The sequence below is a fragment of the Electrona antarctica genome (genome assembly GCF_951216825.1).
Source record: "Electrona antarctica genome assembly, chromosome: 10".
NCBI classification, from domain to species: domain Eukaryota; kingdom Metazoa; phylum Chordata; class Actinopteri; order Myctophiformes; family Myctophidae; genus Electrona; species Electrona antarctica.
The window spans coordinates 2,208,830-2,236,808 of record NC_136791.1 but is presented as its reverse complement, the minus strand read 5'-3'; the positions used below and the strand labels follow the sequence as shown (position 1 = coordinate 2,236,808).

General features: G+C 41.8%; 1 protein-coding gene across 1 annotated transcript in view; it reads left to right on the top strand.

The window, feature by feature from the left end:
* The window catches only part of LOC306931594 (CSC1-like protein 2), a 42,667-nt gene that overhangs the window by 10,073 nt on the left and 4,615 nt on the right, over window positions 1–27,979 (top strand). The window contains exons 9-16 of the mRNA XM_079513039.1: window positions 1,428–1,565; window positions 2,387–2,540; window positions 9,950–10,056; window positions 10,743–10,829; window positions 11,057–11,122; window positions 12,088–12,250; window positions 24,569–24,674; window positions 26,944–27,111. Coding sequence (XP_079369165.1) covers window positions 1,428–1,565; window positions 2,387–2,540; window positions 9,950–10,056; window positions 10,743–10,829; window positions 11,057–11,122; window positions 12,088–12,250; window positions 24,569–24,674; window positions 26,944–27,111 — 989 coding nt within the window. The remainder of the gene's footprint in view (window positions 1–1,427; window positions 1,566–2,386; window positions 2,541–9,949; window positions 10,057–10,742; window positions 10,830–11,056; window positions 11,123–12,087; window positions 12,251–24,568; window positions 24,675–26,943; window positions 27,112–27,979) is intronic.

The window sequence follows — 27,979 nt, the reverse complement described above, 5'->3', positions numbered from 1 at the left end:
ATGTGAGTGTTTTAGTGACGGAGTGACTGCCATGTGAGTGTTTTAGTGAGAATGAATCCATGACTGCCATGTGAGTGTTTTAGTGAGGGAGTGACTGCCATGTGAGTGTTTTAGTGACGGAGTGACTGCCATGTGAGTGTTTTAGTGAGAATGAATCCATGACTGCCATGTGAGTGTTTTAGTGAGGGAGTGACTGCCATGTGAGTGTTTTAGTGAGGGAGTGACTGCCATGCGAGTGTTTTAGTGAGAATGAATCCATGACTGCCATGTGAGTGTTTTAGTGAGGGAGTGACTGCCATGTGAGTGTTTTAGTGAGAATTAATCCATGACTGCCATGTGAGTGTTTTAGTGAGAATGAATCCATGACTGCCATGTGAGTGTTTTAGTGAGAATGAATCCATGACTGCCATGTGAGTGTTTTAGTGAGGGAGTGACTGCCATGTGAGTGTTTTAGTGAGGGAGTCGTGGGTATTTAAATGAATCCATGACTGCCATGTGAGTGTTTTAGTGAGGGAGTCGTGGGTATTTAAATGAATCCATGACTGCCATGTGAGTGTTTTAGTGAGGGAGTCGTGGGTATTTAAATGAATCCATGACTGCCATGTGAGTGTTTTAGTGAGGGAGTCGTGGGTATTTGTTTGTGTCTGTGTGATCAAGCAATGTTCTTTTTCAAACTAATTGTTTCCAGCCGGGGCGCCTGATGAAGGGGAAAGGAACTGGTTGGAATAACGTGTTCCTTCCACGTGCTAAGTCCAACCAGGGAAACTCCCCCCTGGAAGGTGTAAAGGAGCAACTTGGACACTCAGGCATGAAGGAAGCATGAGTTCAAGTCCGTTGCTCTCCCCATGTCCCCCATATAATAATAATAATAATAAAACTTTATTTGTATAGCACCTTTCATGACATGAAATGCAGCTCAAAGTGCTTTACACAAAAAAAGAAAAGAAAGGCAGGGCATAAACAATACAGTGAGGACATGAATATTTTTTTTTTTTTAAAGACAAATAAATCAATTAAAAGCAAGGGTGTAGAAGTGGGTCTTGAGCTGAGCTTTAAAAATGTCTACAGAGGCTGCCTGTCGAAGGTACAGTGGGAGTTTGTTCCACGCCGTCGGCCCGTAGAAGCAAAAAGCTGCTTCCCCGTATTTTTTAGTTGCCATTTTTTTAGGCAAACCGAGCAGGCCAGCATATATGGAGACTATGTTGGCGGAGGGTGTGTAGAGCCCAGGATCACATTAGATAATTGACACAGGGGTGAAAAATGGGTTACAAAATCGTGGGATAAAAAACGGGAGGACAAACTAATTGTTTCTTGGCTTGTTTTGACCTGTTGTAATTGTTTGTTTTGACCTGTTGTAATTGTTTGTTTTGACCTGTTGTAATTGTTTGTTTTGTGTGTCTTTGCCCGGATTTTTCCCCTCTCTCAAGTATCCTGAAGGACTTCAATGCTTGCAAATGTCAGGGCTGTTATTGTCGTCGGGAGCCAAAGTCCTCTCCGTTCAGCGGCAGCCTCTTCGCACACAACTGGACTGTCAGCTACGCCCCCGATCCACAGAATGTCTACTGGTAAGAACACACTCATACATACACAGTGTTCATCACATGTTCACACATGTGTGTCCACAAACTGCTAAACTTTACAATCCAGCAAAAATACATGTACTTTGTCTTATCAACGCAATGAGAGAACGATGGCAGGTTAACCCATTTAGACCCGAGTTAAAAACATTCACTTTGAAAGAATTTATATTCAAAGATTTGCGCCACATTTTTACGTTTTTTTTCCAAAATAGCAGATCTACAAGCTCATAGCGCGCCACCGAGTGGCGCGCTATGAGCTTGTAGATCTGCTATTTTTCAATAGCTAAATTATAACATAATGTTTAACCCATTTTAGGCCTTAGGCCGATTCTAAAAACGCCTCTAAATCCTAACCTACGTTTTCGGAAAAACTTCAAATATTTATATAGCAGCATCAACATTTTACATTTTTGAATACTGTACATACTGTACAGAACCCCAAAATGGGTTCCCGGCCTGAGGGGGTAAACCACTAAAAGGGGTTCCCGCCCAGAATGGGTTTAAACACCAAAAGGGGTTCCCGCCCAAAATGGGTTAATGTACAGTATATTGTGAATATCCCCACAAGTCTTCAAACCGGGGTCGACGGCTTTGCTTTTTGATGTTTGTGTTTCCCCATCTGCCTGAGAATCGTGGACCGCAGAACGATTCGATTTCAGCCCCACGTTTGAAGAGCAACGCTCTCCCTCGAAGAGGAACCCCCTTTGTATAACCACTGTGGGGACAGCTGTGTCCATAACCGCGGGTCACCCATGGCTCGGTGTCGGGCTAACCACACATCCTAATGTGACCCTTCTTCCTCACAGGGAGCATCTGTCGGTCGGAGGGGTCACCTGGTGGCTGCGCTGCTTCATCATCAACGTTGTCCTCTTCCTCCTGCTCTTCTTCCTCACCACGCCGGCCATCATCATCTCCACCATGGACAAGTTCAACGTCACAAAGCCTGTGGAGTACTTAAACGTAAGTGCTTCCTTTGCCTTTTACAATTACAATTTAGGCATTTAGCAGATGCTCTTAATCCAGAGCGACTTACATTAAGCAATAAGAAAAAAAGCATGGCATGCATATATAAAAAGTAATTATCATGCGTAAGCAACGTAACAGTGGAGTATCTATGTAAACTATACATACTATACTATATTATATATAATACATGTATACTATAAAGTGCTATGACTACATCAAATGCAATTCTAGTGCTGTCTATGTAACAAGCTATAAGTCTGTTTAGAATACTATCTAAGTCTACATAAAGTGCTATCTAAGGGACTAGGCTAGGGCAAGTGCTACGGGCCATGGTGGAGTCTGAAGAGGTGGGTTTTCAGACTACGGCGGAAGATTGGGAGTGAGGCTGCAGTTCTGATTGTGATGGGAAGTGCATTCCATAGTTTTGGAGCCAGAAGGGAGAAGAGTTTGGGACGTGTGGAGCGCTTTTACCTTCACTGTGTTGACGTTATGGGGGAGAGGGGGGGGGGGGGGGGATTCATTCGGTTCATGCTTCGATGCTTCGTCTGTACTGCAAATACATTGAGTTGTTGAGACCAGTCTATGACTAAATAGACTGGTAAATACATTGAGTTGTTGAGACCAGTCTATGACTAAATACATTGAGTTGTTGAGACCAGTCTATGACTAAATAGACTGGTAAAAATACTTTTGAGTTGAGGATTTTCTCACATCATGCAGAGAGGCCAGAGATTTTAACAATGTGCATGTGCTCAACTTGTGCATGTGCTCAACTAATTTATTTTAAATTGGTAAAAAACAAAAATAGTTTTTTTTTTAATAGCATTTCCACAATAGAATGATGCAAGCATTGCAAGTAATGTGGCTCTGTTTGTTTGTTTGGAGGAGATACTGTATTTTTTAACTCTCTTACTCTACTGTAGTTACTGGGCGAGCGCTGGCGCTTTGGGCGTGGGGGGGGTCAGATCAACATATGGAATGAATTCTGTACTGGCCATATATGGAGCGTGTCTTGAGTGTACAGGGTTTGATGAGGTCAGTGTAGGAGCCAATATGGCCATTACTGTTTGGATCTACCATTCAGGGATGATGACGTCACTATGCCCAACAATCACAACATCGCTGTTCAGCGTCTGCCCGGTGTGTGGAGACCTTTAATGTCAGATATACAAGCCATGTTTCACCAGGTCAGAGTGTCAGAAAAATACATTGATTTCAGAATATAGAATGCTGTTGGCATCTGTTTGGAGCTACCTCATCCTCCAGTTGCGCTAATTATGCCCTTAGGAAAACTGCAGAGGATAACAAGGACTGTTTTCCTCCAATAGTGTCTGACACTGTCCATCATAACTTTTACGTGGATGATTGTTTGAAATCGTTACCATCAAAGGAAGAAGCAATGCAAAAGACCTAGCTAATATGCTTCAGAAAGGAGGATTTCATCTTTCAAAATGGATCGCACAGTGTTGACATCTATTGCAGAGGAGAAAAGATCTAAGACCACAAGAGATATAGATTTGGATAAGGATGATTTGCCCATGGAACATGCTCTTTGGATAAGGATGATTTGCCCATGGAACGTGGAACGTGCTCTTGGTCTGTACTGGTGTGTGGAAACTGACACATTTCAGTTTAGAACATCTGTGGAATCCCGTCCATGCACCAGACGCGCCATCTTCTGTCATTAGTTCCATCTATGATCCCGTAGGCTTTTTAGCTCCGTTCATTCTGCCACCTAAACGGTTGCTGCAAGAAATGTGTAGGAATAACATCAGCTGGGATGAAGAGGTGCCTCAGGATGAAGAGGTGCCTCAGGATGAAGAGGTGCCTCGGGATGAAGAGGTGCCTCGGGATGAAGAGGTGCCTCGGGATGAAGAGGTGCCTCAGGATGAAGAGGTGCCTCAGGATGAAGAGGTGCCTCGGGATGAAGAGGTGCCTCGGGATGAAGAGGTGCCTCGGGATGAAGAGGTGCCTCAGGATGAAGAGGTGCCTCAGGATGAAGAGGTGCCTCGGGATGAAGAGGTGCCTCGGGATGAAGAGGTGCCTCGGGATGAAGAGGTGCCTCGGGATGAAGAGGTGCCTCAGGAGGAAGAGGTGCCTCAGGAGGAAGAGGTGCCTCGGGATGAAGAGGTGCCTCGGGATGAAGAGGTGCCTCGGGATGAAGAGGTGCCTCGGGATGAAGAGGTGCCTCGGGATGAAGAGGTGGAGGTGCCTCAGGATGAAGAGGTGCCTCAGGATGAAGAGGTGCCTCGGGAGGAAGAGGTGCCTCAGGATGAAGAGGTGCCTCAGGATGAAGAGGTGCCTCGGGAGGAAGAGGTGCCTCGGGAGGAAGAGGTGCCTCAGGAGGAAGAGGTGCCTCGGGATGAAGAGGTGCCTCAGGATGAAGAGGTGCCTCAGGATGAAGAGGTGCCTCAGGATGAAGAGGTGCCTCGGGAGGAAGAGGTGCCTCGGGAGGAAGAGGTGCCTCGGGATGAAGAGGTGCCTCGGGATGAAGAGGTGCCTCGGGATGAAGAGGTGCCTCGGGATGAAGAGGTGCCTCGGGATGAAGAGGTGCCTCAGGGGATGAAGAGGTGCCTCGGGATGAAGAGGTGCCTCAGGCAGCTTCAAGACAATGGCAGGAATGGTTGGCACTTGGCAGATCTTAACCCATTTAGGCCTGACCTCGAAATTAAAAAAAATCTTCTAAATCCTCTAGTTTTCTGAAATAAATATTTTCACGATTTTTCAAAAATAGCAGACCTACAAGCTCATAGCGCGCCACCGAGTGGCGCGCTACGAGCTTGTAGATCTGCTATTTTTCAATAGCTAAAGCATAACATAATGTTTAAAACACAAAGGGGTTCCCGCCCAAAATGGGTTAAAAATAAGTGCCACGCTGCATCAAGGATAAATAGTAAATACTCTGCCAGAAAGTGCACAATTGCATCATTTTTCAGATGCGAGTGAATATGGTTATGGCACCGTATCCTATCTTAGATTAACTTTCAAAACAGGAGTACAGGTTTCTTTTCTGTTAGGAAAGTCTAGAGTCGCTCCAATGAAACAAACTACGATTCCCAGACTTGAGCTCACCGCTGCTGTTGTAGCAGTTTGCGTTGACAAAATGCTGAAGAAAGAGCTTTCATTTCAGTTGAAACCATCATTTTTTTGGACAGACAGCATGACTGAGTACATCTCAAGTGAGACTACAAGGTTTCTCACCTTCGTAGCAAACCGAGTGGCTATCATTAGGGAAGCATCTCACAGTGGAGATACTTCAACTCAAAGACCAATCCCGCTGATGCTTCCAGAGGGTTGTCTGCAGATCGCTTTCTGACCTGTAAGAGATGGATCGAGGGCTCCGAGTTTCTTATAAATGCAGAAGAGGAATGGCCAAAACTCACAGTGGAGCCCCACCCAATTGCTAATGGTGACCCAAATGTCAAAAATAATGTCCATGTGAATGCCATATCTGTGAACGATTCAAAAAGTGCTACACAACAGTTGTTGTGTTACTTTTCAGATTGGACTAGACTAAGAGTCTCAGTAGCTTGGTGTCTCAAATTGAAAGACACTCTGCTGAAACTTGCAAAATGCAGAAAGGAAATGCAAGCCTCTGATGATGTCGGTGACTGTGGAGGAAATACAGAACAAAATACAGAAAGCATTGTTATCAGATGGGCTAAAATGGAGCTTCAACACGCCTGCACGATCTCATCAAGGAGGAGTATGGGAGCGTCTTGTAAAGAAAGTGCTCTACTCTGTTCTCAGACAACAACTTATGGATGATGAAGGCTTGCATACCATCATGTGTGAAATTGATGCCATTTTGAATGAGCGGAGGATTTCAGATGATCCCAATGACTTTGAGGCGCTCAAGCCTAATCATCTGCTACTTTTGAAGAGGAAACCATTGCTGCCACCTGGACTTTTCAAGGAGGAAGATCTGTACACCAGAAAAAGATGGCGACAAGTTCAGTATATGGCAGACCTATTTTGGAAAAGGTGGTTGAAGGAATACTTCCCACTGTTACAAGAAAGACAAAAGTGGAACAAAGAAAAGAGAAGCTTCGCTGTTGGTGACTTAGTTATCATTCATTATGGATCCCAGTTATCATTCATTATGGATCCCAGTTATCATTCATTATGGATCCCACTGCACCTAGAGGTTCATTATGGATCCCACTGCACCTAGAGGTTCATTATGGATCCCACTGCACCTAGAGGTTCATTATGGATCCCACTGCACCTAGAGGTTCATTATGGATCCCACTGCACCTAGAGGTTCATTATGGATCCCACTGCACCGAGAGGTTCATTATGGATCCCACTGCACCTAGAGGTTCATTATGGATCCCACTGCACCTAGAGGTTCATTATGGATCCCACTGCACCTAGAGGTTCATTATGGATCCCACTGCACCTAGAGGTTCATTATGGATCCCACTGCACCGAGAGGTTCATTATGGATCCCACTGCACCTAGAGGTTCATTATGGATCCCACTGCACCTAGAGGTTCATTATGGATCCCACTGCACCGAGAGGTTCATTATGGATTCCACTGCACCGAGAGGTTCATTATGGATCCCACTGCACCTAGAGGTTCATTATGGATCCCACTGCACCGAGAGGTTCATTATGGATCCCACTGCACCTAGAGGTTCATTATGGATCCCACTGCACCGAGAGGTTCATTATGGATCCCACTGCACCTAGAGGTTCATTATGGATCCCACTGCACCTAGAGGTTCATTATGGATCCCACTGCACCTAGAGGTTCATTATGGATCCCACTGCACCGAGAGGTTCATTATGGATCCCACTGCACCTAGAGGTTCATTATGGATCCCACTGCACCTAGAGGTTCATTATGGATCCCACTGCACCTAGAGGTTCATTATGGATCCCACTGCACCTAGAGGTTCATTATGGATCCCACTGCACCTAGAGGTTCATTATGGATCCCACTGCACCGAGAGGTTCATTATGGATCCCACTGCACCTAGAGGTTCATTATGGATCCCACTGCACCGAGAGGTTCATTATGGATCCCACTGCACCTAGAGGTTCATTATGGATCCCACTGCACCTAGAGGTTCATTATGGATCCCACTGCACCTAGAGGTTCATTATGGATCCCACTGCACCTAGAGGTTCATTATGGATCCCACTGCACCTAGAGGTTCATTATGGATCCCACTGCACCGAGAGGTTCATTATGGATCCCACTGCACCTAGAGGTTCATTATGGATCCCACTGCACCTAGAGGTTCATTATGGATCCCACTGCACCGACAGGTTCATTATGGATCCCACTGCACCGAGAGGTTCATTATGGATCCCACTGCACCTAGAGGTTCATTATGGATCCCACTGCACCGAGAGGTTCATTATGGATCCCACTGCACCTAGAGGTTCATTATGGATCCCACTGCACCTAGAGGTTCATTATGGATCCCACTGCACCGAGAGGTTCATTATGGATCCCACTGCACCGAGAGGTTCATTATGGATCCCACTGCACCTAGAGGTTCATTATGGATCCCACTGCACCGAGAGGTTCATTATGGATCCCACTGCACCTAGAGGTTCATTATGGATCCCACTGCACCGAGAGGTTCATGGCTGATGGGGAAAGATCATTGACACTCATCCGGACAGGAGAGGTCTGGTGTGATCCGTGAAGCTTAAGACGAGGACTGGACAGTTGGACAGACCCATCAACAAGATCTGTCTACTGCAAGAAGCTGCAGAGGTTGCAGACAACACCACAACAGTCTAAAGTTCACTTTAGTATTGGCTCCATAGACATTTGTTTTGTTTTTTGTAATTGTTTATCACAATTAAGGGGCCGGTGTGTAGGAGCCAATATGGGTGTTTTGATTTCTTTATGATTAGTATTACTTATATGGTGGTGGTGTTGTTGCACCGCCAGGCCACTAGAGGGCAGTTGACTCATTGGTGGTGGGCTGGGCACCGTCACCTACCCATTGATAGAATTGACACTTGTGTTAGCTGGCGTGTTTTGGACCGCTAGACACGACGCACGGGTGAATCTGGGGTTTATTATTATGTTCATGAAAACGAGTGCTGCTGCTGCTTCAAGGAACCAGGCTGGAGGCCAGGCGAGCGCGTCCAGAAATACTTTTTGGTGAGTCCAAACACCACCGTGACTCAACTGAACGAGGCATTGGGCCAAATTTAGTTTAGCCACAACAGTCGGATCAACATATTGTCAGAACAGACTGTCAGCAGCTCCATACAGTATATGAAGATATAAGGGTGGCAGTGGGGGGTCTTTTTTTTAATTTATTTTTTACTATTTTTGCAACCCAGTTTTTTTCACCCAGTGCCAATTATCTAATGTAATCCTGGGCGCTACACTTCCTCTGCCAACCTGGGGGGGCAGCGGACTGACTTCATGCCTCCTTCCATGCATGAGGAGTCCAAGCTGCTTCTTTTCACCTGACAGGGGGTAATTTCCCCGGCCGGACGTAGCGCGTGGAAGGAACACGTTATTCCGACCAGTTCCTTTCCCCTCCATCAGGCGCCCCGGCTGGCCAGGGGGAGGCAGTTTAGAGACCAGGATTACTGCATGTTTTTGTGAGGGTACCTACCCTAGGGGACACGGGGAGAACATGCAAACTCCACACAGAAAGGCCCTTTCGCCAGCAGTGGGGGGTCTTGAGTGTACAGGGTTTGATGAGGGCCCAGGTAGGGCCGGTCCTTAATTTTTGGGGCCTGTTGAGAACTCTACTAATAACTTTGGGGCAGGCCTGTCTAGAGTTTGAATGGACCGGTATCAGTCAAAAGGGAGACATCGAAGAGGAAGGACGGGTGGGGAGGGATCAACATATATAATGTCAGGACAGGTCAGCTCCATATATGGAGATCTAAGGGTTTGAGGTCAGATTCAGAGTTGCTGGCTGCCTCCATGCAGGTCTAGGTGATGATCCAGTCTTCTCCTTGTATGGCTATGCTATCCAGGGTTTGATGAGGTCAGTGTTGTGATCTTCATATATGGAGACGGACATATATGGTGGTGTGACGTGTCACGAGGCGTAACCATATATGGAGGCGTGACACTGACGGGAAATGCAGGTTTTTCATAGTAAACTGCGACCTACAGTCGGGCTGGCTCCAACACTACCTGTTTTTAAAACACATCTTAAAACTAATTTCTATTCCCTGGCTTTTAAACCGTGAATAATGTGTACTGTGAGTGTTTGATTTTATTGTATATGTTTTTATTACTGTATTGTATTATGTTTTATTACTGCTTTGCCTAATTGTACAGCACTTTGGTCAACTTTGTTGTTTTAAATGTGCTCTATAAATAAAATTGGATTGGATTGGATTGGCAATAACCACAGAATGATTCTTAAAATGTATCTTGTCACTTCTTTATGTCTCTGTCCTCCAGAATCCAATCATCACCCAGTTCTTCCCTACCCTCCTCCTGTGGGCCTTCTCCGCCCTGCTCCCCACCATCGTATACTACTCTTCATTCTTTGAGGCCCACTGGACACGGTAGGTCCCTCAGCAACGCTGTTGTTTTTGGCAGAACATTTTTATTTTAGTCTTTTGAATAGTTTTCATTTAGTTTTAGTCACATTTTAGTAGGCATGTAACGATATATCGTATATCGATATATCGATATTAATCCCGACGATATGAATCGATTCATTGAAATTAAAAAATCGACATTCCATCATATTCAAGTGCTTTTGGAGAGAAATGATAGTCACTTTCAGTAGTAGAGCACTGTAGAGGGAAGCTGTGTGTGTCTGTGACTGTGCCCAGGTGATGATGGTCGTTGATGCTCATCAAGGAAGGCAATTATGTTTCTGCACTGTCAAAAGTAATGTAAATAAAACCAATTTATATTGTAAAACCACTGTTAATTTAACTCTGAGTTACAGAACCATAAGGGTCCATTTGGTTCCTTATATATCTCTTAATTGAGCTGGGTACCCCCTGGAACTCCCTCAAGTACCCCCAGGGTTCCCCGGACCCCACTTTGGGAACCCGTGCTCTACATTGCTGTACATGTCTTATTATCTTTACTGAAAATAGGCATCGCAACGCTATGTGTTGTAGTTTGTAATGTGGTAGATCTGCTATTTTTGCTGAATGTTCACCCCAGAATATGTGGTTAATATTTGTGTGCCCAAGTGTATAATAAGGAATATATATATATTTTTCCTGTTTTCCAGGTCAGGGGAGAACAGGACAACCATGCACAAATGCTACACTTTCTTAATCTTCATGGTCCTTTTGCTGCCCTCCCTGGGACTCAGCAGGTACTGCATGTCTCTGCTCACAGCTGTGTTAATAATACAACGGTCTACATACAGTAAGAGCATCTGTCGGCTTGGTTTGGCGTCGGCATAAAGCTAAGTTATAGTTTGTTGACCGACCACTGTGTTGTTTGACAAAAGCCTGGTGCAATTAAATGTAACTTGATCCTTAGTGAAAGTAATTTTTGTGCAATTAGTTAATGAAATGTTTTCTTCCCCCTCCTTTACAGTCTGGATGTGTTCTTCCGTTGGCTTTTTGACAAGAGTTTCCTGGCAGACGCTGCAGTGAGATTTGAGTAAGTAGCAGCCGACCATATGACCACCAGAGCACTGTACAGAACACCGTACAACTGACCATATGACCACCAGAGCACTGTACAGACCATATGACCACCAGAGCACTGTACAGAACACCGTACAACTGACCATATGACCACCAGAGCACTGTACAGACCATATGACCACCAGAGCACTGTACAGACCATATCACCACCAGAGCACTGTACAGAACACCGTACAACTGACCATATGACCACCAGAGCACTGTACAGATTTTCAGACAGGGCATTAGTCCGACATTCATCCGCATGTCGGACTAGCGTCTGCTCCCGTGCTTGCGGTTATGGTTAGGTTAGGAGATGAGGTGGGTTGTCATTTGTTGGACCAATGACTTGTCTGAAACCCCGTCGGCAGTGCTCGTACTGCGTCCCGCCCCCACCCTTTTACATTTTCAGGAAGATGTCTCGTACCACCAGAAGGCTTGTCTCGTACCGGAGAAGGTACCACAGGTTGACAATCCCTGCTCTATACAGTATTATTAGCATTATTTCCCAGGGGGCCATACTGACTTGGATAAAGCGAGTGACAGCCCACACGTTGGACTATTGGATTTTTTTTAATTTTTTTACAGCTGTACTTTATTACTCGCATTATCAAACATATCTTTATTATACTAGCCCCTGTCACAATAAGAAGGAATGTGACAGGGGCAGGTATATGTACTCAAATGGTACATCATTAATTGGTGTTTTTCTTTTGTAGATGTGTGTTCCTTCAGTGACATCATTCTCCTCTCTCTGCTGTAGATGTGTGTTCCTTCAGTGACATCATTCTCCTCTCTCTGCTGTAGATGTGTGTTCCTTCAGTGACATCATTCTCCTCTCTCTGCTGTAGATGTGTGTTCCTTCAGTGACATCATTCTCCTCTCTCTGCTGTAGATGTGTGTTCCTTCAGTGACATCATTCTCCTCTCTCTGCTGTAGATGTGTGTTCCTTCCCGACAACGGAGCGTTCTTTGTGAACTACGTCATCGCTTCAGCCTTCATCGGTAACGCCATGGACCTGCTGAGGATCCCCGGGCTGCTCATGTATATGATCCGCCTTACGCTGGCCCGCTCCGCCGCCGAGCGCAGGAACGTCAAGAGGGTCAGTGCGTCGTCCTGTCCTCTTCTTGACCAGTTGAAATAATAATAATAATACATTTTATTTATAAGGTGCCTTTCAGGGCACTCAAGGTCGCCGTACAACAAGTTAAAAAACAGTTGACACAAAACACAGTTAAAAGCAAAAGCAGACGATAAAGTATAGCTTGCAGCAGAAAACACAGATCAATCATAGGCCTGCCTAAACAGGTGGGTTTTGAGGTGGGTTTGAAATGAGGTGATTGAGTCCATGTTTCTTATATCAGGGGGGAGGGAGTTCCAGAGGTGAGGGGCAGGGCGGCTGAAAGCTCTTGACCCCATGGTGGACAAATGAGAGCATATTAACGTGTCTTGGAATAGGATTCCTGCACTGGGAATATCTAGAAAAAAAAGAAACAACCCTCCATTCTAATGTTACTGTACGTTACATTACATGACCAACCTGTTAACAACCCTCCATTCTAATGTTACTGTACGTTACATTACATGACCAACCTGATAACAACCCTCCATTCTAATGTTACTGTACGTTACATTACATGACCAACCTGATAACAACCCTCCATTCTAATGTTACTGTACGTTACATTACATGACCAACCTGATAACAACCCTCCATTCTAATGTTACTGTACGTTACATTACATGACCAACCTGATAACAACCCTCCATTCTAATGTTACTGTACGTTACATTACATGACCAACCTGTTAACAACCCTCCATTCTAATGTTACTGTACGTTACATTACATGACCAACCTGATAACAACCCTCCATTCTAATGTTACTGTACATTACATTACATGACCAACCTGTTAACAACCCTCCATTCTAATGTTACTGTACGTTACATTACATGACCAACCTGATAACAAGACCCTCCATTCTAATGTTACTGTACGTTACATTACATGACCAACCTGATAACAACCCTCCATTCTAATGTTACTGTACGTTACATTACATGACCAACCTGTTAACAACCCTCCATTCTAATGTTACTGTACGTTACATTACATGACCAACCTGATAACAACCCTCCATTCTAATGTTACTGTACGTTACATTACATGACCAACCTGTTAACAACCCTCCATTCTAATGTTACTGTACGTTACATTACATGACCAACCTGTTAACAACCCTCCATTCTAATGTTACTGTACGTTACATTACATGACCAACCTGATAACAACCCTCCATTCTAATGTTACTGTACGTTACATTACATGACCAACCTGATAACAAGACCCTCCATTCTAATGTTACTGTACGTTACATTACATGACCAACCTGATAACAAGACCCTCCATTCTAATGTTACTGTACGTTACATTACATGACCAACCTGATAACAACCCTCCATTCTAATGTTACTGTACGTTACATTACATGACCAACCTGATAACAAGACCCTCCATTCTAATGTTACTGTACGTTACATTACATGACCAACCTGATAACAACCCTCCATTCTAATGTTACTGTACGTTACATTACATGACCAACCTGATAACAACCCTCCATTCTAATGTTACTGTACGTTACATTACATGACCAACCTGATAACAACCCTCCATTCTAATGTTACTGTACGTTACATTACATGACCAACCTGATAACAAGACCCTCCATTCTAATGTTACTGTACGTTACATTACATGACCAACCTGATAACAAGACCCTCCATTCTAATGTTACTGTACGTTACATTACATGACCAACCTGTTAACAACCCTCCATTCTAATGTTACTGTACGTTACATTACATGACCAACCTGATAACAAGACCCTCCATTCTAATGTTACTGTACGTTACATTACATGACCAACCTGATAACAACCCTCCATTCTAATGTTACTGTACGTTACATTACATGACCAACCTGTTAACAACCCTCCATTCTAATGTTACTGTACGTTACATTACATGACCAACCTGATAACAACCCTCCATTCTAATGTTACTGTACGTTACATTACATGACCAACCTGTTAACAACCCTCCATTCTAATGTTACTGTACGTTACATTACATGACCAACCTGTTAACAACCCTCCATTCTAATGTTACTGTACGTTACATTACATGACCAACCTGATAACAACCCTCCATTCTAATGTTACTGTACGTTACATTACATGACCAACCTGATAACAAGACCCTCCATTCTAATGTTACTGTACGTTACATTACATGACCAACCTGATAACAAGACCCTCCATTCTAATGTTACTGTACGTTACATTACATGACCAACCTGATAACAACCCTCCATTCTAATGTTACTGTACGTTACATTACATGACCAACCTGATAACAAGACCCTCCATTCTAATGTTACTGTACGTTACATTACATGACCAACCTGATAACAACCCTCCATTCTAATGTTACTGTACGTTACATTACATGACCAACCTGATAACAACCCTCCATTCTAATGTTACTGTACGTTACATTACATGACCAACCTGATAACAACCCTCCATTCTAATGTTACTGTACGTTACATTACATGACCAACCTGATAACAAGACCCTCCATTCTAATGTTACTGTACGTTACATTACATGACCAACCTGATAACAAGACCCTCCATTCTAATGTTACTGTACGTTACATTACATGACCAACCTGATAACAACCCTCCATTCTAATGTTACTGTACGTTACATTACATGACCAACCTGATAACAACCCTCCATGCTAATGTTACTGTACGTTACATGACCAACCTGATAACAACCCTCCATTCTAATGTTACTGTACGTTACATTACATGACCAACCTGTTAACAACCCTCCATTCTAATGTTACTGTACGTTACATGACCAACCTGATAACAACCCTCCATTCTAATGTTACTGTACGTTACATTACATGACCAACCTGATAACAACCCTCCATGCTAATGTTACTGTACGTTACATTACATGACCAACCTGATAACAACCCTCCATTCTAATGTTACTGTACGTTACATTACATGACCAACCTGATAACAACCCTCCATTCTAATGTTACTGTACGTTACATTACATGACCAACCTGATAACAACCCTCCATTCTAATGTTACTGTACGTTACATTACATGACCAACCTGATAACAACCCTCCATTCTAATGTTACTGTACGTTACATTACATGACCAACCTGATAACAACCCTCCATTCTAATGTTACTGTACGTTACATTACATGACCAACCTGATAACAACCCTCCATTCTAATGTTACTGTACGTTACATTACATGACCAACCTGATAACAACCCTCCATTCTAATGTTACTGTACGTTACATTACATGACCAACCTGATAACAACCCTCCATTCTAATGTTACTGTACGTTACATTACATGACCAACCTGATAACAACCCTCCATTCTAATAAACAACCCTGATAAACAACCCTCCATTATAATGTTACTGTACGTTACATTACATGACCAACCTGATAACAACCCTCCATTCTAATGTTACTGTACGTTACATTACATGACCAACCTGATAAACAACCCTCCATTATAATGTTACTGTACGTTACATTACATGACCAACCTGATAACAACCCTCCATTATAATGTTACTGTACGTTACATTACATGACCAACCTGATAAACAACCCTCCATTATAATGTTACTGTACGTTACATTACATGACCAACCTGAGAACAACCCTCCATTCTAATGTTACTGTACGTTACATTACATGACCAACCTGGTAACAACCCTCCATTCTAATGTTACTGTACGTTACATTACATGACCAACCTGATAACAACCCTCCATTATAATGTTACTGTACGTTACATTACATGACCAACCTGATAACAACCCTCCATTATAATGTTACTGTACGTTACATTACATGACCAACCTGATAACAACCCTCCATTCTAATGTTACTGTACGTTACATTACATGACCAACCTGATAACAACCCTCCATTCTAATGTTACTGTACGTTACATTACATGACCAACCTGATAACAACCCTCCATTCTAATGTTACTGTACGTTACATTACATGACCAACCTGATAACAACCCTCCATTCTAATGTTACTGTACGTTACATTACATGACCAACCTGATAACAACCCTCCATTCTAATGTTACTGTATGTTACATTACATGACCAACCTGATAACAACCCTCCATTCTAATGTTACTGTACGTTACATTACATGACCAACCTGATAACAACCCTCCATTCTAATGTTACTGTACGTTACATTACATGACCAACCTGATAACAACCCTCCATTCTAATGTTACTGTATGTTACATTACATGACCAACCTGATAACAACCCTTCATTCTAATGTTACTGTACGTTACATTACATGACCAACCTGATAACAACCCTACATTCTAATGTTACTGTACGTTACATTACATGACCAACCTGATAACAACCCTTCATTCTAATGTTACTGTACGTTACATTACATGACCAACCTGATAACAACCCTCCATTCTAATGTTACTGTACGTTACATTACATGACCAACCTGATAACAACCCTCTATTCTAATGTTACTGTACGTTACATTACATGACCAACCTGATAACAACCCTCCATTCTAATGTTACTGTACGTTACATTACATGACCAACCTGAGAACAACCCTCCATTCTAATGTTACTGTACGTTACATTACATGACCAACCTGATAACAACCCTCCATTCTAATGTTACTGTACGTTACATTACATGACCAACCTGATAACAACCCTTCATTCTAATGTTACTGTACGTTACATTACATGACCAACCTGATAACAACCCTTCATTCTAATGTTACTGTACGTTACATTACATGACCAACCTGATAACAACCCTCCATTCTAATGTTACTGTACGTTACATTACATGACCAACCTGAGAACAACCCTCCATTCTAATGTTACTGTACGTTACATTACATGACCAACCTGATAACAACCCTTCATTCTAATGTTACTGTACGTTACATTACATGACCAACCTGATAACAACCCTTCATTCTAATGTTACTGTACGTTACATTACATGACCAACCTGATAACAACCCTCCATTCTAATGTTACTGTACGTTACATTACATGACCAACCTGAGAACAACCCTCCATTCTAATGTTACTGTACGTTACATTACATGACCAACCTGGTAACAACCCTCCATTCTAATGTTACTGTACGTTACATTACATGACCAACCTGATAACAACCCTCCATTCTAATGTTACTGTACATTATATGACCAACCTGATAACAACCCTCCATTCTAATAAACAACCCTGATAAACAACCCTCCATTCTAATAAACAACCCTGATAAACAACCCTCCATTCTAATGTTACTGTACGTTACATTACATGACCAACCTGATAACAACCCTCCATTCTAATGTTACTGTACGTTACATTACATGACCAACCTGATAACAACCCTCCATTCTAATGTTACTGTACGTTACATTACATGACCAACCTGATAACAACCCTCCATTCTAATGTTACTGTACGTTACATTACATGACCAACCTGTTAACAACCCTCCATTCTAATGTTACTGTACGTTACATTACATGACCAACCTGATAACAACCCTCCATTCTAATGTTACTGTACGTTACATTACATGACCAACCTGATAACAACCCTCCATTCTAATGTTACTGTACGTTACATTACATGACCAACCTGTTAACAACCCTCCATTCTAATGTTACTGTACGTTACATTACATGACCAACCTGATAACAAGACCCTCCATTCTAATGTTACTGTACGTTACATTACATGACCAACCTGATAACAACCCTCCATTCTAATGTTACTGTACGTTACATTACATGACCAACCTGATAACAACCCTCCATTCTAATGTTACTGTACGTTACATTACATGACCAACCTGATAACAACCCTCCATTCTAATGTTACTGTACGTTACATTACATGACCAACCTGATAACAACCCTCCATTCTAATGTTACTGTACGTTACATTACATGACCAACCTGTTAACAACCCTCCATTCTAATGTTACTGTACGTTACATTACATGACCAACCTGATAACAACCCTCCATTCTAATGTTACTGTACATTACATTACATGACCAACCTGTTAACAACCCTCCATTCTAATGTTACTGTACGTTACATTACATGACCAACCTGATAACAAGACCCTCCATTCTAATGTTACTGTACGTTACATTACATGACCAACCTGATAACAACCCTCCATTCTAATGTTACTGTACGTTACATTACATGACCAACCTGTTAACAACCCTCCATTCTAATGTTACTGTACGTTACATTACATGACCAACCTGATAACAACCCTCCATTCTAATGTTACTGTACGTTACATTACATGACCAACCTGTTAACAACCCTCCATTCTAATGTTACTGTACGTTACATTACATGACCAACCTGATAACAACCCTCCATTCTAATGTTACTGTACGTTACATTACATGACCAACCTGATAACAAGACCCTCCATTCTAATGTTACTGTACGTTACATTACATGACCAACCTGATAACAAGACCCTCCATTCTAATGTTACTGTACGTTACATTACATGACCAACCTGATAACAAGACCCTCCATTCTAATGTTACTGTACGTTACATTACATGACCAACCTGATAACAACCCTCCATTCTAATGTTACTGTACGTTACATTACATGACCAACCTGATAACAACCCTCCATTCTAATGTTACTGTACGTTACATTACATGACCAACCTGATAACAACCCTCCATTCTAATGTTACTGTACGTTACATTACATGACCAACCTGATAACAACCCTCCATGCTAATGTTACTGTACGTTACATGACCAACCTGATAACAACCCTCCATTCTAATGTTACTGTACGTTACATTACATGACCAACCTGTTAACAACCCTCCATTCTAATGTTACTGTACGTTACATGACCAACCTGATAACAACCCTCCATTCTAATGTTACTGTACGTTACATTACATGACCAACCTGATAACAACCCTCCATGCTAATGTTACTGTACGTTACATTACATGACCAACCTGATAACAACCCTCCATTCTAATGTTACTGTACGTTACATTACATGACCAACCTGATAACAACCCTCCATTCTAATGTTACTGTACGTTACATTACATGACCAACCTGATAACAACCCTCCATTCTAATGTTACTGTACGTTACATTACATGACCAACCTGATAACAACCCTCCATTCTAATGTTACTGTACGTTACATTACATGACCAACCTGATAACAACCCTCCATTCTAATGTTACTGTACGTTACATTACATGACCAACCTGATAACAACCCTCCATTCTAATGTTACTGTACGTTACATTACATGACCAACCTGATAAACAACCCTCCATTATAATGTTACTGTACGTTACATTACATGACCAACCTGATAACAACCCTCCATTCTAATGTTACTGTACGTTACATTACATGACCAACCTGATAACAACCCTCCATTCTAATGTTACTGTACGTTACATTACATGACCAACCTGATAACAACCCTCCATTATAATGTTACTGTACGTTACATTACATGACCAACCTGATAAACAACCCTCCATTATAATGTTACTGTACGTTACATTACATGACCAACCTGATAAACAACCCTCCATTATAATGTTACTGTACGTTACATTACATGACCAACCTGATAACAACCCTCCATTATAATGTTACTGTACGTTACATTACATGACCAACCTGATAAACAACCCTCCATTATAATGTTACTGTACGTTACATTACATGACCAACCTGAGAACAACCCTCCATTCTAATGTTACTGTACGTTACATTACATGACCAACCTGGTAACAACCCTCCATTCTAATGTTACTGTACGTTACATTACATGACCAACCTGATAACAACCCTCCATTATAATGTTACTGTACGTTACATTACATGACCAACCTGATAACAACCCTCCATTATAATGTTACTGTACGTTACATTACATGACCAACCTGATAACAACCCTCCATTCTAATGTTACTGTACGTTACATTACATGACCAACCTGATAACAACCCTCCATTCTAATGTTACTGTACGTTACATTACATGACCAACCTGATAACAACCCTCCATTCTAATGTTACTGTACGTTACATTACATGACCAACCTGATAACAACCCTCCATTCTAATGTTACTGTACGTTACATTACATGACCAACCTGATAACAACCCTCCATTCTAATGTTACTGTATGTTACATTACATGACCAACCTGATAACAACCCTCCATTCTAATGTTACTGTACGTTACATTACATGACCAACCTGATAACAACCCTCCATTCTAATGTTACTGTACGTTACATTACATGACCAACCTGATAACAACCCTCCATTCTAATGTTACTGTATGTTACATTACATGACCAACCTGATAACAACCCTTCATTCTAATGTTACTGTACGTTACATTACATGACCAACCTGATAACAACCCTACATTCTAATGTTACTGTACGTTACATTACATGACCAACCTGATAACAACCCTTCATTCTAATGTTACTGTACGTTACATTACATGACCAACCTGATAACAACCCTCCATTCTAATGTTACTGTACGTTACATTACATGACCAACCTGATAACAACCCTCTATTCTAATGTTACTGTACGTTACATTACATGACCAACCTGATAACAACCCTCCATTCTAATGTTACTGTACGTTACATTACATGACCAACCTGAGAACAACCCTCCATTCTAATGTTACTGTACGTTACATTACATGACCAACCTGATAACAACCCTCCATTCTAATGTTACTGTACGTTACATTACATGACCAACCTGATAACAACCCTTCATTCTAATGTTACTGTACGTTACATTACATGACCAACCTGATAACAACCCTTCATTCTAATGTTACTGTACGTTACATTACATGACCAACCTGATAACAACCCTCCATTCTAATGTTACTGTACGTTACATTACATGACCAACCTGAGAACAACCCTCCATTCTAATGTTACTGTACGTTACATTACATGACCAACCTGATAACAACCCTTCATTCTAATGTTACTGTACGTTACATTACATGACCAACCTGATAACAACCCTTCATTCTAATGTTACTGTACGTTACATTACATGACCAACCTGATAACAACCCTCCATTCTAATGTTACTGTACGTTACATTACATGACCAACCTGAGAACAACCCTCCATTCTAATGTTACTGTACGTTACATTACATGACCAACCTGGTAACAACCCTCCATTCTAATGTTACTGTACGTTACATTACATGACCAACCTGATAACAACCCTCCATTCTAATGTTACTGTACATTATATGACCAACCTGATAACAACCCTCCATTCTAATAAACAACCCTGATAAACAACCCTCCATTCTAATAAACAACCCTGATAAACAACCCTCCATTCTAATGTTACTGTACGTTACATTACATGACCAACCTGATAACAACCCTCCATTCTAATGTTACTGTACGTTACATTACATGACCAACCTGATAACAACCCTCCATTCTAATGTTACTGTACGTTACATTACATGACCAACCTGATAACAACCCTCCATTCTAATGTTACTGTACGTTACATTACATGACCAACCTGTTAACAACCCTCCATTCTAATGTTACTGTACGTTACATTACATGACCAACCTGATAACAACCCTCCATTCTAATGTTACTGTACGTTACATTACATGACCAACCTGATAACAACCCTCCATTCTAATGTTACTGTACGTTACATTACATGACCAACCTGTTAACAACCCTCCATTCTAATGTTACTGTACGTTACATTACATGACCAACCTGATAACAAGACCCTCCATTCTAATGTTACTGTACGTTACATTACATGACCAACCTGTTAACAACCCTCCATTCTAATGTTACTGTACGTTACATTACATGACCAACCTGATAACAACCCTCCATTCTAATGTTACTGTACGTTACATTACATGACCAACCTGATAACAACCCTCCATTCTAATGTTACTGTACGTTACATTACATGACCAACCTGATAACAAGACCCTCCATTCTAATGTTACTGTACGTTACATTACATGACCAACCTGATAACAACCCTCCATTCTAATGTTACTGTACGTTACATTACATGACCAACCTGTTAACAACCCTCCATTCTAATGTTACTGTACGTTACATTACATGACCAACCTGATAACAAGACCCTCCATTCTAATGTTACTGTACGTTACATTACATGACCAACCTGATAACAACCCTCCATGCCAATGTTACTGTACGTTACATTACATGACCAACCTGATAACAACCCTCCATTCTAATGTTACTGTACATTACATGACCAACCTGATAACAACCCTCCATTCTAATGTTACTGTACGTTACATTACATGACCAACCTGATAACAACCCTCCATTCTAATGTTACTGTACGTTACATTACATGACCAACCTGATAACAACCCTTCATTCTAATGTTACTGTACGTTACATTACATGACCAACCTGTTAACAACCCTCCATTCTAATGTTACTGTACGTTACATTACATGACCAACCTGAGAACAACCCTCCATTCTAATGTTACTGTACGTTACATTACATGACCAACCTGATAACAACCCTCCATTCTAATGTTACTGTACGTTACATTACATGACCAACCTGATAACAACCCTCCATTCTAATGTTACTGTACATTACATTACATGACCAACCTGATAACAACCCTTCATTCTAATGTTACTGTACGTTACATTACATGACCAACCTGATAACAACCCTCCATTCTAATGTTACTGTACGTTACATTACATGACCAACCTGATAACAACCCTCCATTCTAATGTTACTGTACGGTACTGTACGTTATATTACATGACCAACCTGATAACAAGACAAGCCTTGGTTGTAAAATGTGATTTATTCAGAGGACATGTTTTGAAGGTGCTACACTGAAGATATTATAATATACATATACTGCATATTAAAACTAATAAACTATATATACTAACCCTTACCCATTGTAAGATAGTACCCCCCCCCCCCTCCCCTTGTGGCAGTGGGGGGGGGGGGGGGGGGGGTACTGCACCCTGGGTTAGCCTCGGTCCCAGGCTCACTTAACTGCGAAAAAGAAGAGCCTGGTCACAACCTAGGACAAATAAGCTATCTAAGGCAGGACTTCCGCCGTGTAACCCCCCCCGGAAGTTAACGTTTTTTGACCAATCGCAGCGTTGTGTTCCCGAAAATGTATTCCCGCTGAAATGATCATTGGGTGGGGACTAGTAAACACAGCCGCACCGCGTGACGTAGTTATCTTACACGCAACACTTCCGCCACTTCCGCTGATAGTCTTTTCAGCGTAGGTCTTGGCCAGGGTGACCCTGGGTGCGTTTACGCATTTTTTAATTCACTAATAAATTCATTATTCATTTATAATTTGTTAAATTGGCAAAAGGGCTTCGTTAAGACCTCCATATTATTATGGTCAATGCCTGTGTGAAAAGTGGGAGTGGGAGATTGGTGCAGGCGGTGAGGAGATACGGCGGCGTTTCTGACAGACAGACATTGACTGAATTATAGTATGAGATATAGGAGATATATATATATATATATGTGTGTACTGTATATAATGTCTCTGTCTGCCTCTCTCTTTCTCTCTCTCATATATCTGTCAAATAAATGTTTAATGACGGCACGAGCAAGAGCATGCCATGAGCTATCATATCACAGTTATGTTTAGGTATTCATTGGTGTGGTTTTTGATTTCATAGTTATGTTTAGGTGTGGGTTTGGTGGTGTTTTTAATTACATTTAAGGTTAATCACTGATAAGCCATGTGTTTGGTCAGGTGTGGTTTAATTAATTTAGTTCATGTTAACCCATTTAGGCTTGACCTCAAAATTAAAAAAAAAATCTTCTAAATCCTTTCATATATATTTTGAAAGTATTTTTCACGATTTAAAAAAAATAGCAGACCTACAAGCTCGTAGCGCGCCACTCAGTGGCGCGCTATGAGCTTGTAGATCTGCTATTTTTCAATAGCTAAAGTATAACAATGTTTAAAAAACCATCTTGGTGGTCATTAAGTTCACATGCTTATTTATTTGCAATTTAGTGAGTAAGTCACCGCCTTTTTTTTGGTGACCAGATTTATACATACAGTAACGGTAGCAACGAAGACAACTGAGATCATGCTGCTTCCAGTCCAATATCATCTCATAACCCGTCAATTTGTCCCCGCAGCACCAAGCCTTTGAGTTCCAGTTTGGGGCAGCCTACGCCTGGATGATGTGTGTCTTTACCGTAGTTATGACCTACAGCATTACCTGCCCGATCATCGTTCCTTTTGGTGAGTGAACATCTGCGACAATGTGTCGCTTCAAACCACTTATGTCCTATTTTATACTTTTGTCATACAGCGGTGTCACACAAACATTTTGAGAATAACTTATCTACAAATGGTGGAATGCGTCGTGAGCTATTTTCCCTTTTTTTTTTTAATCTTTTTTTTGTGTGAAAATAAATATAAAATGTCATCACGTGGCCAAAATAGGGTCACCAGTTTGAAAGTGTTTAAAAGGGCCTAATGTGAGAAGATGACGTCATGGGAGGGTTTCTGTTCCCTCTATGCTGAAGCTTACCAACAGGTGTAATATATTCTGGGCAGCATTCCTTTTCGGGTTCATGATCCGGTCGGGAGCGGATGATATTGTTACGCCATGTTGTGGTCATTGTTTTGTAGTCATCAGGATGATATCGTTACGTCATGTTGTGGTCATTGTTTTGTAGTCATCAGGATGATATCGTTACGTCATGTTGTGGTCATTGTTTTGTAGTCATCGGGATGATATCGTTACGTCATGTTGTGGTCATTGTTTTGTAGTCATCAGGATGATATCGTTACGTCATGTTGTGGTCATTGTTTTGTAGTCATCAGGATGATATCATTACGTCATGTTGTGGTCATTGTTTTGTAGTCATCAGGATGATATCGTTACGTCATGTTGTGGTCATTGTTTTGTAGTCATCAGGATGATATCGTTACGTCATGTTGTGGTCATTGTTTTGTAGTCATCAGGATGATATTGTTACGTCATGTTGTGGTCATTGTTTTGTAGTCATCAGGATGATATCGTTACGTCATGTTGTGGTCATTGTTTTGTAGTCATCAGGATGATATCGTTACGTCATGTTGTGGTCATTGTTTTGTAGTCATCAGGATGATATCGTTACGTCATGTTGTGGTCATTGTTTTGTAGTCATCAGGATGATATCGTTACGTCATGTTGTGGTCATTGTTTTGTAGTCATCAGGATGATATCGTTACGTCATGTTGTGGTCATTGTTTTGTAGTCATCAGGATGATATCGTTACGTCATGTTGTGGTCATTGTTTTGTAGTCATCAGGATGATATCGTTACGTCATGTTGTGGTCATTGTTTTGTAGTCATCAGGATGATATCGTTACGTCATGTTGTGGTCATTGTTTTGTAGTCATCAGGATGATATCGTTACGTCATGTTGTGGTCATTGTTTTGTAGTCATCAGGATGATATCGTTACGTCATGTTGTGGTCATTGTTTTGTAGTCATCAGGATGATATCGTTACGTCATGTTGTGGTCATTGTTTTGTAGTCATCAGGATGATATCGTTACGTCATGTTGTGGTCATTGTTTTGTAGTCATCAGGATGATATCGTTACGTCATGTTGTGGTCATTGTTTTGTAGTCATCAGGATGATATCGTTACGTCATGTTGTAGTCATTGTTTTGTAGTCATCAGGATGATATTGTTACGTCATGTTGTGGTCATTGTTTTGTAGTCATCAGGATGATATTGTTACGTCATGTTGTGGTCATTGTTTTGTAGTCATCAGGATGATATCGTTACGTCATGTTGTGGTCATTGTTTTGTAGTCATCAGGATGATATCGTTACGTCATGTTGTGGTCATTGTTTTGTAGTCATCAGGATGATATCGTTACGTCATGTTGTGGTCATTGTTTTGTAGTCATCAGGATGATATTGTTACGTCATGTTGTGGTCATTGTTTTGTAGTCATCAGGATGATATCGTTACGTCATGTTGTAGTCATTGTTTTGTAGTCATCAGGATGATATCGTTACGTCATGTTGTAGTCATTGTTTTGTAGTCATCAGGATGATATCGTTACGTCATGTTGTGGTCATTGTTTTGTAGTCATCAGGCCGGAACCCTCCAAACCAGGACATCCTTCCCAATAAAAGCGTGACTCGCACTACGCCACATCAAGGCTTTTATTGGGAAGGTGTTATTCTTCCGGTTTGAGGGAAAGGATGTTCTGGTTTGGAGGGTTCCTGGCCTGATGACTAAAGGATGTTCTGGTTTGGAGGGTTCTGGTTTGGAGGGTTCTGGTTTGGAGGGTTCTGGTTTGGAGGGTTCTGGTTTGGAGGGTTCTGGTTTGGAGGGTTCCTGGCCTGATGACTACAAAACAATGAACATGACGATATCATCCGCTCCCGACCGGATCACACGGCAATTTAGTAACGTAAGGTGGAAAGCCTGTGGTGACGCGATGTTAGGTGTAATAGGATTAGGTCCTCTGAATGACCACGCTGCTCCCTTTCTCCCCTGCCCAGGACTGATGTACATGCTGCTGAAGCACCTCGCCGACAGGTACAACATGTACTACGCCTACCTGCCTTCCAAACTGGACAAAAAGATCCACTCTGGCGCTGTCAACCAAGTGGTGGCGGCTCCCATTCTCTGTCTCTTCTGGCTGCTTTTCTTCTCCACCGTTCGCACGGGTAAGGAAAGGGCTCCATCTACTGGCCACTCAATGTCCTAACGCAGCATATCCCTAACAGTTGTCGTCGGTCTCTGATGAGGTTACAATTAAACTTTGTTAAGATGCTTTGTGTTGCAAAACACCAAAGACTGTAATGATAATATAACATTAATCAAATTAAAAATAAATCTTGATATTTTTCTATAAGACCTTCAAGAATTTGTCGGTTTTCCTTGTGAAACTGTGATTAGTAGGAACTTAAAAGTACACTATGTTGGTTCCATTGATCTAAGCTGGAACAAAATGATTTCATTCACCATTAAAATACACATGCTCTGAAAATGCACGCCGCCCACCAACCAATCTGACCATTTAACACGCCGACCGAAAGGCCAGCTGTGTTAACCCATTTTGACCTGAGATCAGATTCTAAAAATGTCTTCTACATCCTGACAGTTTTCTGAAAAAGCTATGTTTCTATGTCAGTCGTTCTTCTTCGAAATAGCAGACCTACAAGCTCCTATGAGCTTGTAGATCTGCTATTTTTCAATAGCTAAAGCATAACATAATGCTAACACCAAAAGGGGTTCCCACCCAGAATAGGTTAAGTGGCCGCGAATGCTTTGGAGGTTTTCAAGTGGGCCCCTGATCCATCAAACGTTGAGCAGGTGAAGTTAGAAAGGGTGACAAAATGTTAACCGACTAAAGGCTCATACATAGTCTGGATTTTCGGTGGTGAGGTGACCACCGAACTACAACATGACGTCACTGAGGTGACCACCGAACTACAACATGACGTCACTGAGGTGACCACCGAACTACAACATGACGTCACTGAGGTGACCACCGAACTACAACATGACGTCACTGAGGTGACCACCGAACTA